Source organism: Drosophila miranda, chromosome 4 (assembly GCF_003369915.1).
Source record: "Drosophila miranda strain MSH22 chromosome 4, D.miranda_PacBio2.1, whole genome shotgun sequence".
Classification (NCBI taxonomy): Eukaryota; Metazoa; Arthropoda; class Insecta; order Diptera; family Drosophilidae; genus Drosophila; species Drosophila miranda.
The window spans coordinates 515,465-529,957 of NC_046677.1; the positions used below are offsets into that span (position 1 = coordinate 515,465).

At 49.5% G+C, this 14,493-nt stretch overlaps 2 protein-coding genes across 2 annotated transcripts; both read left to right on the plus strand.

Annotated features, from left to right (window-relative positions):
• The first annotated feature begins 435 nt into the window (after window positions 1-435).
• Window positions 436-5,910, plus strand: LOC117188941 (splicing factor 3B subunit 4-like). Its single transcript, XM_033393596.1, has 2 exons — window positions 436-579; window positions 4,842-5,910. Exons 1-2 carry the CDS (start codon window positions 528-530, stop codon window positions 5,789-5,791), a joined length of 1,002 nt encoding a protein of 333 aa, XP_033249487.1. The 5' UTR covers window positions 436-527; the 3' UTR covers window positions 5,792-5,910.
• A 5,146-nt stretch (window positions 5,911-11,056) lies between these two features.
• Window positions 11,057-12,269, plus strand: LOC117189043 (splicing factor 3B subunit 4-like). The gene has a single exon (XM_033393937.1). The coding sequence runs from the start codon at window positions 11,149-11,151 to the stop codon at window positions 12,148-12,150; it is 1,002 nt and encodes a 333-aa protein (XP_033249828.1). The 5' UTR covers window positions 11,057-11,148; the 3' UTR covers window positions 12,151-12,269.
• Window positions 12,270-14,493: the final 2,224 nt, after the last annotated feature.

The window sequence follows — 14,493 nt, forward strand, 5'->3', positions numbered from 1 at the left end:
TCAGCAAAGATAAATAATCTGCCAGCGGAGATAAGATGTCTGTCAGCGGAGAAAAGTTTTCCGCCAGCGTATATAAATTTCCCGCCACCGGAGATAAGTTTTCCGCCAGCGGAGAGACGTATTTTGTCAGCAGAGATAAGATGTCCGGCGGGGGATATAGATATCCCGCTACCGGAAATAAGTTTTCCGCCAGCGGAGAGACGTATTTTGTCAGCAGAGGTAAGTTGTCCGGCGGGAGATATAAATTTCCCCCTCTGGAGAAAAGTTTTCCGCCAGAGGATATCAATTTCCTGCCACCGGAGATAAGTTTTCCGCCAGCGGAGAGACGTATTTTGTCAGCAAAAATAAATTTTCTGCCAGCGGAGATAAGATGTCTGTCAGCGGAGAAAACTTTTCCGCCAGCGTATATAAATTTACCGCCACCGGAGATGTTTGTCCAGCTTTAGCTTGCATCCCTAGCTTGAAATTTTGCCAAATAAAAAAATCTGCATTTAAATAAAGTGTTTATTAAATAAAATAGTACTAAAATGGCAGCAGGCCCCATTGCGGAACGTAGTCAAGATGCCACAATTTACGCCGGCGGTCTGGACGACAAGGTGTCCGAGTCCCTGCTGTGGGAGCTGTTTGTCCAGGCCGGACCCGTAGTAAACGTACACATGCCCAAAGATCGTGTCACACAAATGCATCAGGGCTATGGATTCCTGGAGTTCCCTAGCGAAGAAGATGCCGACTATGCAATAAAGATTATGAACATGATTAAGCTTTATGGCAAGCCCATTAGAGTGAACAAGGCGTCGGCGCATCAGAAGAACCTGGATGTCGGCGCCAACATCTTCATTGGCAATCTCGATGTGGAGGTGGACGAAAAGCTGCTCTACGACACATTCTCAGCCTTTGGCGTGATCCTGCAGACTCCCAAGATAATGCGTGACCCGGAGACGGGGAAGTCCAAGAGTTTCGCCTTCATCAACTTTGCCAGCTTCGAGGCCAGTGACGCCGCCATGGACGCCATGAACGGACAGTATCTCTGCAATCGCCCCATTTCCGTCTCTTATGCATTCAAGAAGGACCACAAGGGCGAACGCCACGGCTCTGCGGCCGAGCGTCTGCTTGCCGCCCAGAATCCCTCTGCCCATGCCGATCGTCCGCATCAGCTGTTCGCCGATGCGCCCGTGCAGAACATGATGACCGGTCAGATGATGCCGCCACCGATGATGGCGCCCCCACCGCCCGTGGTCCCCGTCTCGCAGAACAATATGGGCATGATAGCAACGCCGCCGCCAGTGCCGCAGCCCACACCGTTCCCAGCCACAATACCGCCACCACCACTGCCCCCGATGGCGGGCGGACAACCACCACTACCTCCGGCATTGGGCATTCCGCCGCCGCCGCGCATGATGCAGCCAAACTCGTGGGCCCCGCCGGGCATGCCAGCGCCGCCACCGCGACCTCCGCCTTTGCTCCAGGCACCTTCGCCCGGCCCTACCAACCCGATGGCTATCAGTACTAGTCCACCAATCCCTGTGTAGTCTTTAGCCCCTGTAGTTATAAAATATTTGATGAACCAGACGAAATACATTTTCTAGGCTTTTACACACACGCGGAACCCAACGTGGACCCATACGACCATTGACTAGGATTTGAAAATAAGTTTTCCGCCAGCGGAGAGACGTATTATGTCAGCAGAGATAAGATGTCCGGCGGGGGATATAGATATCCCGCCACCGGAAATAAGTTTTCCGCCAGCGGAGAGGCGTATTTTGTCAGCAGAGATAAGTTGTCCGGCGGGAGATATAAATTTCCCCCTCTGGAGAAAAGTTTTCCGCCAGCGGATATCAATTTCCCGCCACCGGAGATAAGCTTTACGCCAGCGGAGAGACGTATTTTGTCAGCAAAGATAAATTATCTGCCAGCGGAGATAAGATGTCTGTCAGCGAAGAAAAGTTTTCCGCCAGCGGATATAAATTTCCCGCCACCGAAGATAAGTTTTCCGCCAGCAGAGAGACGTATTTTGACAGAAGAGATAAAGTGTCCGGCAGGGGATATAAATTCCTCGCCGCCAGAAGTAAATGTTCTGCCAGCGGAGATAAGTTTTCTGTCAGCGAAGAAAAGTTTTCCGCCAGCGGATATAGGCTTCCTGCCACCGGAAATAAGTATTCCGCCAGCGCAGAGACGTATTTCGTCAGCAGAGATAAGTTGTCCGGCAGGGGATATAAAATTCCCCCTTTGGAGATAAGTTTTCTGCCAGCGGAGAAACGTAGTTCGTCAGCGGAGATAAATTATCTGCCGGCGGCAATAAGATGCCTGTCAGCGGAGAAAAGTTTTCCGCCAGCGGATATAAATTTCCGGCCACCGGAGATAAGTTTTCCGCCAGCGGAGAGATGTATTTTGACAGCAGAGATAAGTTATCCAGGAGCGGAGATATGATGTCGGTCAGCGGAGAAAAGTTTTCCGCCAGCGGAGAGATATATTTTGTCAGCAGAGACAAGATGTCCGGCAGGGGATATAAATTCCTCGCCGCCGGAAGTAAATGTTCTGCCAGCGGAGATAAGCTTTCTGCCGGCGGAGAATCGTAGCTCGTCAACGGAGATAAATTATCTGCCAGCGGCAATAAGATGTCTGTCAGCGGAGAAAAGTTTTCCGCCAGCGGATATAAATTTCCCGCCCCGGAGATAAGCTTTCCGCCAGCGGAGAGACGTATTTGGTCAGCAGAGATAAGTTGTCCGGCATGGGATATAAATTTCCCGCCGCCGGAGATAAGTTTTCTGCCAGCGGAGAAACGTAGTTAGTCAGCGGAGATAAGTTGTCCGGCAGGGGATATAAATTCCCCACTCTGGTGAAAAGTTTTCCGGCAGCGGATATGAATTTCCCGCCACCGGAGATAAGTTTTCCGCCAGCGGAGAGATGTATTTTGTCAGCAGAGAAAAGTTGTCCGGGAGCGGAGATATGATGTCGGTCAGCGGAGGAAAGTTTTCCGCCAGCGAAGAGATGTATTTTGTCAGCAGAGATAACATGTCCGGCAGGGGATATAAATTTCTCGCCGCCGGAAGTAAATGTTCTGTCAGCGGAGATAAGTTTTCTGCCAGCGGAGAAACATAGCTCGCCAGCGGAGATAAATTATCTATCAGCGGAGATAAGATGTATGTTAGCAGAGAAAAGTTTTCCGCCAGCGGATATAAATTTTCCGCCAACGGAGAGATGTATTTTGTCAGCAGAGATAAGATGTCCGGCAGCGGATATAAGTTTCCCACCACCGGAGGTAAATGTTCTATCAGCGGAGATAAGATGTCTGTCAGCAGAGAAAAGTTTTCCGCCAATGGATATAAATTTTCCACCAACGGAGAGATGTATTTTGTCAGCAGAGAAAAGTTTACCGCCAGCGGATATAAATTTTCCGCCAACGGAGAGATGTATTTTGTCAGCAGAGATAAGATGTCCGGCAGCGGAATATAAATTTCCCTCCGCCGGAGGTAAATGTTCTACCAGCGGAGATAAGTTTTCTGCCAGCGGAGAAGATTAGTTCGTCAGCTGAGATAAATTGTCTGCCAGCGGAGATAAGTTGTCCGCCAGCGGATATAGATTTCCCGCCAGCGGAGAGATGTATTTTGTCAGCAGAGATAAGATGTCCGGCAGGGGATATAAATTCCTCGCCGCCGGAAGTAAATGTTCTGCCAGCGGAGATAAGTTTTCTGCCAGCGGAGAATCGTAGTTCGTCAGCGGAGATAAATTATCTGCCAGCGGAGATAAGATGTCTGTCAGCGGAGAAAAGTTTTCCGGCAGCGGATATAAATTTCCCGCCACCGGAGATAAGTTTTCCGCCAACGGAGAGATGTATTTTGTCAGCAGAGAAAAGTTTACCGCCAGCGGATATAAATTTTCCGCCAACGGAGAGATGTATTTTGTCAGCAGAGATAAGATGTCCGGCAGGGGATATAAGTTCCTCGCCGCCGGAAGTAAATGTTCTGCCAGCGGAGATAAGTTTTCTGCCAGCGGAGAAAAGTTTTCCGCCAACGGAGAGATGTATTTTGTCAGCAGAGAAAAGTTTTCCGCCAGCGGATATAAATTTTCCGCCAACGGAGAGATGTATTTTGTCAGCAGAGATAAGATGTCCGGCAGCGGAATATAAATTTCCCTCCGCCGGAGGTAAATGTTCTACCAGCGGAGATAAGTTTTCTGCCAGCGGAGAAGATTAGTTCGTCAGCTGAGATAAATTGTCTGCCAGCGGATATAAAATGTCTGTCAGCGGAGAAAAGTTTTCCGCCAACGGAGAGATGTATTTTGTCAGCAGAGAAAAGTTTTCCGCCAGCGGATATAAATTTTCCGCCAACGGAGAGATGTATTTTGTCAGCAGAGATAAGATGTCCGGCAGCGGAATATAAATTTCCCTCCGCCGGAGGTAAATGTTCTACCAGCGGAGATAAGTTTTCTGCCAGCGGAGAAGATTAGTTCGTCAGCTGAGATAAATTGTCTGCCAGCGGAGATAAGTTGTCCGCCAGCGGATATAGATTTCCCGCCAGCGGAGAGATGTATTTTGTCAGCAGAGATAAGATGTCCGGCAGGGGATATAAATTCCTCGCCGCCGGAAGTAAATGTTCTGCCAGCGGAGATAAGTTTTCTGCCAGCGGAGAATCGTAGTTCGTCAGCGGAGATAAATTATCTGCCAGCGGAGATAAGATATCTGTCAGCGGAGAAAAGTTTTCCGCCAGCGGAGAGGTGTATTTTGTCAGCAGAGATAAGATGTCCGGCAGGGGATATAAGTTCCTCTCCTCCGGAAGTAAATGTTCTGTCAGCGGAGAAAAGTTTTCCGCCAGCGGATATAAATTTCCCGCCACGGGAGATAGGCGGTCTGGACGACAAGGTGTCCGAGTCCCTGCTGTGGGAGCTGTTTGTCCAGGCCGGACCCGTAGTAAACGTACACATGCCCAAAGATCGTGTCACACAAATGCATCAGGGCTATGGATTCCTGGAGTTCCCTAGCGAAGAAGATGCCGACTATGCAATAAAGATTATGAACATGATTAAGCTTTATGGCAAGCCCATTAGAGTGAACAAGGCGTCGGCGCATCAGAAGAACCTGGATGTCGGCGCCAACATCTTCATTGGCAATCTCGATGTGGAGGTGGACGAAAAGCTGCTCTACGACACATTCTCAGCCTTTGGCGTGATCCTGCAGACTCCCAAGATAATGCGTGACCCGGAGACGGGGAAGTCCAAGAGTTTCGCCTTCATCAACTTTGCCAGCTTCGAGGCCAGTGACGCCGCCATGGACGCCATGAACGGACAGTATCTCTGCAATCGCCCCATTTCCGTCTCTTATGCATTCAAGAAGGACCACAAGGGCGAACGCCACGGCTCTGCGGCCGAGCGTCTGCTTGCCGCCCAGAATCCCTCTGCCCATGCCGATCGTCCGCATCAGCTGTTCGCCGATGCGCCCGTGCAGAACATGATGACCGGTCAGATGATGCCGCCACCGATGATGGCGCCCCCACCGCCCGTGGTCCCCGTCTCGCAGAACAATATGGGCATGATAGCAACGCCGCCGCCAGTGCCGCAGCCCACACCGTTCCCAGCCACAATACCGCCACCACCACTGCCCCCGATGGCGGGCGGACAACCACCACTACCTCCGGCATTGGGCATTCCGCCGCCGCCGCGCATGATGCAGCCAAACTCGTGGGCCCCGCCGGGCATGCCAGCGCCGCCACCGCGACCTCCGCCTTTGCTCCAGGCACCTTCGCCCGGCCCTACCAACCCGATGGCTATCAGTACTAGTCCACCAATCCCTGTGTAGTCTTTAGCCCCTGTAGTTATAAAATATTTGATGAACCAGACGAAATACATTTTCTAGGCTTTTACACACACGCGGAACCCAACGTGGACCCATACGACCATTGACTAGGATTTGAAAATAAGTTTTCCGCCAGCGGAGAGACGTATTATGTCAGCAGAGATAAGATGTCCGGCGGGGGATATAGATATCCCGCCACCGGAAATAAGTTTTCCGCCAGCGGAGAGGCGTATTTTGTCAGCAGAGATAAGTTGTCCGGCGGGAGATATAAATTTCCCCCTCTGGAGAAAAGTTTTCCGCCAGCGGATATCAATTTCCCGCCACCGGAGATAAGCTTTACGCCAGCGGAGAGACGTATTTTGTCAGCAAAGATAAATTATCTGCCAGCGGAGATAAGATGTCTGTCAGCGAAGAAAAGTTTTCCGCCAGCGGATATAAATTTCCCGCCACCGAAGATAAGTTTTCCGCCAGCAGAGAGACGTATTTTGACAGAAGAGATAAAGTGTCCGGCAGGGGATATAAATTCCTCGCCGCCAGAAGTAAATGTTCTGCCAGCGGAGATAAGTTTTCTGTCAGCGAAGAAAAGTTTTCCGCCAGCGGATATAGGCTTCCTGCCACCGGAAATAAGTATTCCGCCAGCGCAGAGACGTATTTCGTCAGCAGAGATAAGTTGTCCGGCAGGGGATATAAAATTCCCCCTTTGGAGATAAGTTTTCTGCCAGCGGAGAAACGTAGTTCGTCAGCGGAGATAAATTATCTGCCGGCGGCAATAAGATGCCTGTCAGCGGAGAAAAGTTTTCCGCCAGCGGATATAAATTTCCGGCCACCGGAGATAAGTTTTCCGCCAGCGGAGAGATGTATTTTGACAGCAGAGATAAGTTATCCAGGAGCGGAGATATGATGTCGGTCAGCGGAGAAAAGTTTTCCGCCAGCGGAGAGATATATTTTGTCAGCAGAGACAAGATGTCCGGCAGGGGATATAAATTCCTCGCCGCCGGAAGTAAATGTTCTGCCAGCGGAGATAAGCTTTCTGCCGGCGGAGAATCGTAGCTCGTCAACGGAGATAAATTATCTGCCAGCGGCAATAAGATGTCTGTCAGCGGAGAAAAGTTTTCCGCCAGCGGATATAAATTTCCCGCCCCGGAGATAAGCTTTCCGCCAGCGGAGAGACGTATTTGGTCAGCAGAGATAAGTTGTCCGGCATGGGATATAAATTTCCCGCCGCCGGAGATAAGTTTTCTGCCAGCGGAGAAACGTAGTTAGTCAGCGGAGATAAGTTGTCCGGCAGGGGATATAAATTCCCCACTCTGGTGAAAAGTTTTCCGGCAGCGGATATGAATTTCCCGCCACCGGAGATAAGTTTTCCGCCAGCGGAGAGATGTATTTTGTCAGCAGAGAAAAGTTGTCCGGGAGCGGAGATATGATGTCGGTCAGCGGAGGAAAGTTTTCCGCCAGCGAAGAGATGTATTTTGTCAGCAGAGATAACATGTCCGGCAGGGGATATAAATTTCTCGCCGCCGGAAGTAAATGTTCTGTCAGCGGAGATAAGTTTTCTGCCAGCGGAGAAACATAGCTCGCCAGCGGAGATAAATTATCTATCAGCGGAGATAAGATGTATGTTAGCAGAGAAAAGTTTTCCGCCAGCGGATATAAATTTTCCGCCAACGGAGAGATGTATTTTGTCAGCAGAGATAAGATGTCCGGCAGCGGATATAAGTTTCCCACCACCGGAGGTAAATGTTCTATCAGCGGAGATAAGATGTCTGTCAGCAGAGAAAAGTTTTCCGCCAATGGATATAAATTTTCCACCAACGGAGAGATGTATTTTGTCAGCAGAGAAAAGTTTACCGCCAGCGGATATAAATTTTCCGCCAACGGAGAGATGTATTTTGTCAGCAGAGATAAGATGTCCGGCAGCGGAATATAAATTTCCCTCCGCCGGAGGTAAATGTTCTACCAGCGGAGATAAGTCTTCTGCCAGCGGAGAAGATTAGTTCGTCAGCTGAGATAAATTGTCTGCCAGCGGAGATAAGTTGTCCGCCAGCGGATATAGATTTCCCGCCAGCGGAGAGATGTATTTTGTCAGCAGAGATAAGATGTCCGGCAGGGGATATAAATTCCTCGCCGCCGGAAGTAAATGTTCTGCCAGCGGAGATAAGTTTTCTGCCAGCGGAGAATCGTAGTTCGTCAGCGGAGATAAATTATCTGCCAGCGGAGATAAGATGTCTGTCAGCGGAGAAAAGTTTTCCGGCAGCGGATATAAATTTCCCGCCACCGGAGATAAGTTTTCCGCCAACGGAGAGATGTATTTTGTCAGCAGAGAAAAGTTTACCGCCAGCGGATATAAATTTTCCGCCAACGGAGAGATGTATTTTGTCAGCAGAGATAAGATGTCCGGCAGGGGATATAAGTTCCTCGCCGCCGGAAGTAAATGTTCTGCCAGCGGAGATAAGTTTTCTGCCAGCGGAGAAAAGTTTTCCGCCAACGGAGAGATGTATTTTGTCAGCAGAGAAAAGTTTTCCGCCAGCGGATATAAATTTTCCGCCAACGGAGAGATGTATTTTGTCAGCAGAGATAAGATGTCCGGCAGCGGAATATAAATTTCCCTCCGCCGGAGGTAAATGTTCTACCAGCGGAGATAAGTTTTCTGCCAGCGGAGAAGATTAGTTCGTCAGCTGAGATAAATTGTCTGCCAGCGGATATAAAATGTCTGTCAGCGGAGAAAAGTTTTCCGCCAACGGAGAGATGTATTTTGTCAGCAGAGAAAAGTTTTCCGCCAGCGGATATAAATTTTCCGCCAACGGAGAGATGTATTTTGTCAGCAGAGATAAGATGTCCGGCAGCGGAATATAAATTTCCCTCCGCCGGAGGTAAATGTTCTACCAGCGGAGATAAGTTTTCTGCCAGCGGAGAAGATTAGTTCGTCAGCTGAGATAAATTGTCTGCCAGCGGAGATAAGTTGTCCGCCAGCGGATATAGATTTCCCGCCAGCGGAGAGATGTATTTTGTCAGCAGAGATAAGATGTCCGGCAGGGGATATAAATTCCTCGCCGCCGGAAGTAAATGTTCTGCCAGCGGAGATAAGTTTTCTGCCAGCGGAGAATCGTAGTTCGTCAGCGGAGATAAATTATCTGCCAGCGGAGATAAGATATCTGTCAGCGGAGAAAAGTTTTCCGCCAGCGGAGAGGTGTATTTTGTCAGCAGAGATAAGATGTCCGGCAGGGGATATAAGTTCCTCTCCTCCGGAAGTAAATGTTCTGTCAGCGGAGAAAAGTTTTCCGCCAGCGGATATAAATTTCCCGCCACGGGAGATAAGTTTTCCGCCAGCGGAGAGACGTATTTTGTCAGCAGAGATAAGTTATCCGGCAGCGGAGATAAGATATCTGTCAGCGGAGAAAAGTTTTCCGCCAGCGGAGAGGTGTATTTTGTCAGCAGAGATAAGATGTCCGGCAGGGGATATAAGTTCCTCTCCTCCGGAAGTAAATGTTCTGGTAGCGGAGATAAGTTTTCTGCCAGCGGAGAAACGTAGTTCGTCAGCGGAGATAAATTATCTATCAGCGGAGATAAGATGTATGTTAGCAGAAAAAAGTTTTCCGCCAGCGGATATAAATTTTCCGCCAACGGAGAGATGTATTTTGTCAGCAAAGATAAGATGTCCGGCAGCGGATATAAATTTCCCACCGCCGGAGGTAAATGTTCTATCAGCGGAGATAAGATGTCTGTCAGCAGAGAAAAGTTTTCCGCCAGCGGATATAAATTTTCCGCCAACGGAGAGATGTATTTTGTCAGCAGAGAAAAGTTTTCCGCCAACGGAGAGATTTATTTTGTCAGCAGAGATAAGATGTCCGGCAGCGGAATATAAAATTCCCACCGCCGGAGGTAAATGTTCTACCAGCGGAGATAAGTTTTCTGCCAGCGGAGAAGCGTAGTTCGTCAGCGGAGATAAATTGTCTGCCAGCGGAGAAAAGTTTTCCGCCAGCGGATATAAATTTCCCGCCAGCGGATAGGTGTATTTTGTCAGCAGAGATAAGATGTCCGGCAGGGGATATAAATTCCTCTTCTCCGGAAGTAAATGTTCTGGCAGCGGAGATAAGTTTTCTGCCAGCGGAGAAACGTAGTTGGTCAGCGGAGATAAATTATCTATCAGCGGAGATAAGATGTATGTTAGCAGAGAAAAGTTTTCCGCCAGCGGATATAAATTTCCCGCCCCGGAGATAAGCTTTCCGCCAGCGGAAAGACGTATTTCGTCAGCAGAGATAAGTTGTCCGGCATGGGATATAAATTTCCCGCCGCCGGAGGTAAGTTTTCTGCCAGCGGAGGATCGTAGTTAGTCAGCGGAGATAAGTTGTCCGGCAGGGGATATAAATTCCCCACTCTGGAGAAAAGTTTTCCGCCAGCGGATATCAATTTCCCGCCACCGGAGATAAGTTTTCCGCCAGCGGAGAGACGTATTTTGTCAGCAAAGATAAATAATCTGCCAGCGGAGATAAGATGTCTGTCAGCGGAGAAAAGTTTTCCGCCAGCGGATATCAATTTCCCGCCACCGGAGATAAGCTTTCCGCCAGCGGAGAGACGTATTTTGTCAGCAAAGATAAATTATCTGCCAGCGGAGATAAGATGTCTGTCCGCGGAGAAAAGTTTTCCGCCAGCGGATATAAATTTTCCGCCACCGAAGATAAGTTTTCCGCCAGCGGAGAGACGTATTTTCTCAGCAGAGATAAGTTGTCCGGCGGGAGATATAAATTTCACCCTCTGGAGAAAAGTTTTCCGCCAGCGGATATCAATTTCCCGCCACCGCAGATATGTTTTCCGCCAGCGGAGAGACGTATTTTGTCAGCAAAGATAAATAATCTGCCAGCGGAGATAAGATGTCTGTCAGCGGAGAAAAGTTTTCCGCCAGCGTATATAAATTTCCCGCCACCGGAGATAAGTTTTCCGCCAGCGGAGAGACGTATTTTGTCAGCAGAGATAAGATGTCCGGCGGGGGATATAGATATCCCGCCACCGGAAATAAGTTTTCCGCCAGCGGAGAGACGTATTTTGTCAGCAGAGATAAGTTGTCCGGCGGGAGATATAAATTTCCCCCTCTGGAGAAAAGTTTTCCGCCAGAGGATATCAATTTCCTGCCACCGGAGATAAGTTTTCCGCCAGCGGAGAGACGTATTTTGTCAGCAAAAATAAATTATCTGCCAGCGGAGATAAGATGTCTGTCAGCGGAGAAAACTTTTCCGCCAGCGTATATAAATTTACCGCCACCGGAGATGTTTGTCCAGCTTTAGCTTGCATCCCTAGCTTGAAATTTTGCCAAATAAAAAAATCTGCATTTAAATAAAGTGTTTATTAAATAAAATAGTACTAAAATGGCAGCAGGCCCCATTGCGGAACGTAGTCAAGATGCCACAATTTACGCCGGCGGTCTGGACGACAAGGTGTCCGAGTCCCTGCTGTGGGAGCTGTTTGTCCAGGCCGGACCCGTAGTAAACGTACACATGCCCAAAGATCGTGTCACACAAATGCATCAGGGCTATGGATTCCTGGAGTTCCTCAGCGAAGAAGATGCCGAATATGCAATAAAGATTATGAACATGATTAAGCTTTATGGCAAGCCCATTAGAGTGAACAAGGCGTCGGCGCATCAGAAGAACCTGGATGTCGGCGCCAACATCTTCATTGGCAATCTCGATGTGGAGGTGAACGAAAAGCTGCTCTACGACACATTCTCAGCCTTTGGCGTGATCCTGCAGACTCCCAAGATAATGCGTGACCCGGAGACGGGGAAGTCCAAGAGTTTCGCCTTCATCAACTTTGCCAGCTTCGAGGCCAGTGACGCCGCCATGGACGCCATGAACGGACAGTATCTCTGCAATCGCCCCATTTCCGTCTCTTATGCATTCAAGAAGGACCACAAGGGCGAACGCCACGGCTCTGCGGCCGAGCGTCTGCTTGCCGCCCAGAATCCCTCTGCCCATGCCGATCGTCCGCATCAGCTGTTCGCCGATGCGCCCGTGCAGAACATGATGACCGGTCAGATGATGCCGCCACCGATGATGGCGCCCCCACCGCCCGTGGTCCCCGTCTCGCAGAACAATATGGGCATGATAGCAACGCCGCCGCCAGTGCCGCAGCCCACACCGTTCCCAGCCACAATACCGCCACCACCACTGCCCCCGATGGCGGGCGGACAACCACCACTACCTCCGGCATTGGGCATTCCGCCGCCGCCGCGCATGATGCAGCCAAACTCGTGGGCCCCGCCGGGCATGCCAGCGCCGCCACCGCGACCTCCGCCTTTGCTCCAGGCACCTTCGCCCGGCCCTACCAACCCGATGGCTATCAGTACTAGTCCACCAATCCCTGTGTAGCCTTTAGCCCCTGTAGTTATAAAATATTTGATGAACCAGACGAAATACATTTTCTAGGCTTTTACACACACGCGGAACCCAACGTGGACCCATACGACCATTGACTAGGATTTGAAAATAAGTTTTCCGCCAGCGGAGAGACGTATTATGTCAGCAGAGATAAGATGTCCGGCGGGGGATATAGATATCCCGCCACCGGAAATAAGTTTTCCGCCAGCGGAGAGGCGTATTTTGTCAGCAGAGATAAGTTGTCCGGCGGGAGATATAAATTTCCCCCTCTGGAGAAAAGTTTTCCGCCAGCGGATATCAATTTCCCGCCACCGGAGATAAGCTTTACGCCAGCGGAGAGACGTATTTTGTCAGCAAAGATAAATTATCTGCCAGCGGAGATAAGATGTCTGTCAGCGAAGAAAAGTTTTCCGCCAGCGGATATAAATTTCCCGCCACCGAAGATAAGTTTTCCGCCAGCAGAGAGACGTATTTTGACAGAAGAGATAAAGTGTCCGGCAGGGGATATAAATTCCTCGCCGCCAGAAGTAAATGTTCTGCCAGCGGAGATAAGTTTTCTGTCAGCGAAGAAAAGTTTTCCGCCAGCGGATATAGGCTTCCTGCCACCGGAAATAAGTATTCCGCCAGCGCAGAGACGTATTTCGTCAGCAGAGATAAGTTGTCCGGCAGGGGATATAAAATTCCCCCTTTGGAGATAAGTTTTCTGCCAGCGGAGAAACGTAGTTCGTCAGCGGAGATAAATTATCTGCCGGCGGCAATAAGATGCCTGTCAGCGGAGAAAAGTTTTCCGCCAGCGGATATAAATTTCCGGCCACCGGAGATAAGTTTTCCGCCAGCGGAGAGATGTATTTTGACAGCAGAGATAAGTTATCCAGGAGCGGAGATATGATGTCGGTCAGCGGAGAAAAGTTTTCCGCCAGCGGAGAGATATATTTTGTCAGCAGAGACAAGATGTCCGGCAGGGGATATAAATTCCTCGCCGCCGGAAGTAAATGTTCTGCCAGCGGAGATAAGCTTTCTGCCGGCGGAGAATCGTAGCTCGTCAACGGAGATAAATTATCTGCCAGCGGCAATAAGATGTCTGTCAGCGGAGAAAAGTTTTCCGCCAGCGGATATAAATTTCCCGCCCCGGAGATAAGCTTTCCGCCAGCGGAGAGACGTATTTGGTCAGCAGAGATAAGTTGTCCGGCATGGGATATAAATTTCCCGCCGCCGGAGATAAGTTTTCTGCCAGCGGAGAAACGTAGTTAGTCAGCGGAGATAAGTTGTCCGGCAGGGGATATAAATTCCCCACTCTGGTGAAAAGTTTTCCGGCAGCGGATATGAATTTCCCGCCACCGGAGACAAGTTTTCCGCCAGCGGAGAGATGTATTTTGTCAGCAGAGAAAAGTTGTCCGGGAGCGGAGATATGATGTCGGTCAGCGGAGGAAAGTTTTCCGCCAGCGAAGAGATGTATTTTGTCAGCAGAGATAACATGTCCGGCAGGGGATATAAATTTCTCGCCGCCGGAAGTAAATGTTCTGTCAGCGGAGATAAGTTTTCTGCCAGCGGAGAAACATAGCTCGTCAGCGGAGATAAATTATCTATCAGCGGAGATAAGATGTATGTTAGCAGAGAAAAGTTTTCCGCCAGCGGATATAAATTTTCCGCCAACGGAGAGATGTATTTTGTCAGCAGAGATAAGATGTCCGGCAGCGGATATAAGTTTCCCACCGCCGGAGGTAAATGTTCTATCAGCGGAGATAAGATGTCTGTCAGCAGAGAAAAGTTTTCCGCCAATGGATATAAATTTTCCACCAACTGAGAGATGTATTTTGTCAGCAGAGAAAAGTTTACCGCCAGCGGATATAAATTTTCCGCCAACGGAGAGATGTATTTTGTCAGCAGAGATAAGATGTCCGGCAGCGGAATATAAATTTCCCTCCGCCGGAGGTAAACGTTCTACCAGCGGAGATAAGTTTTCTGCCAGCGGAGAAGATTAGTTCGTCAGCTGAGATAAATTGTCTGCCAGCGGAGATAAGTTGTCCGCCAGCGGATATAGATTTCCCGCCAGCGGAGAGATGTATTTTGTCAGCACAGATAAGATGTCCGGCAGGGGATATAAATTCCTCGCCGCCGGAATTAAATGTTCTGCCAGCGGAGATAAGTTTCCTGCCAGCGGAGAATCGTAGTTCGTCAGCGGAGATAAATTATCTGCCAGCGGAGATAAAATGTCTGTCAGCGGAGAAAAGTTTTCCGCCAGCGGATATAAATTTCCCGCCACGGGAGATAAGTTTTCCGCCAGCGGAGAGACGTATTTTGTCAGCAGAGATAAGTTATCCGGCAGCGGAGATA

Excerpts from the sequence above, each read along its gene's own strand:
- LOC117189043 (XM_033393937.1), top strand. The coding sequence starts at position 11,149 with ATGGCAGCAGGCCCCATTGCGGAACGTAGTCAAGATGCCACAATTTAC.
- LOC117188941 (XM_033393596.1), top strand. The coding sequence starts at position 528 with ATGGCAGCAGGCCCCATTGCGGAACGTAGTCAAGATGCCACAATTTAC. Across the intron at positions 580-4,841 it reads AGATGCCACAATTTACGCCG|GCGGTCTGGACGACAAGGTG; the intron begins GCGGTCTGGACG and ends CACGGGAGATAG.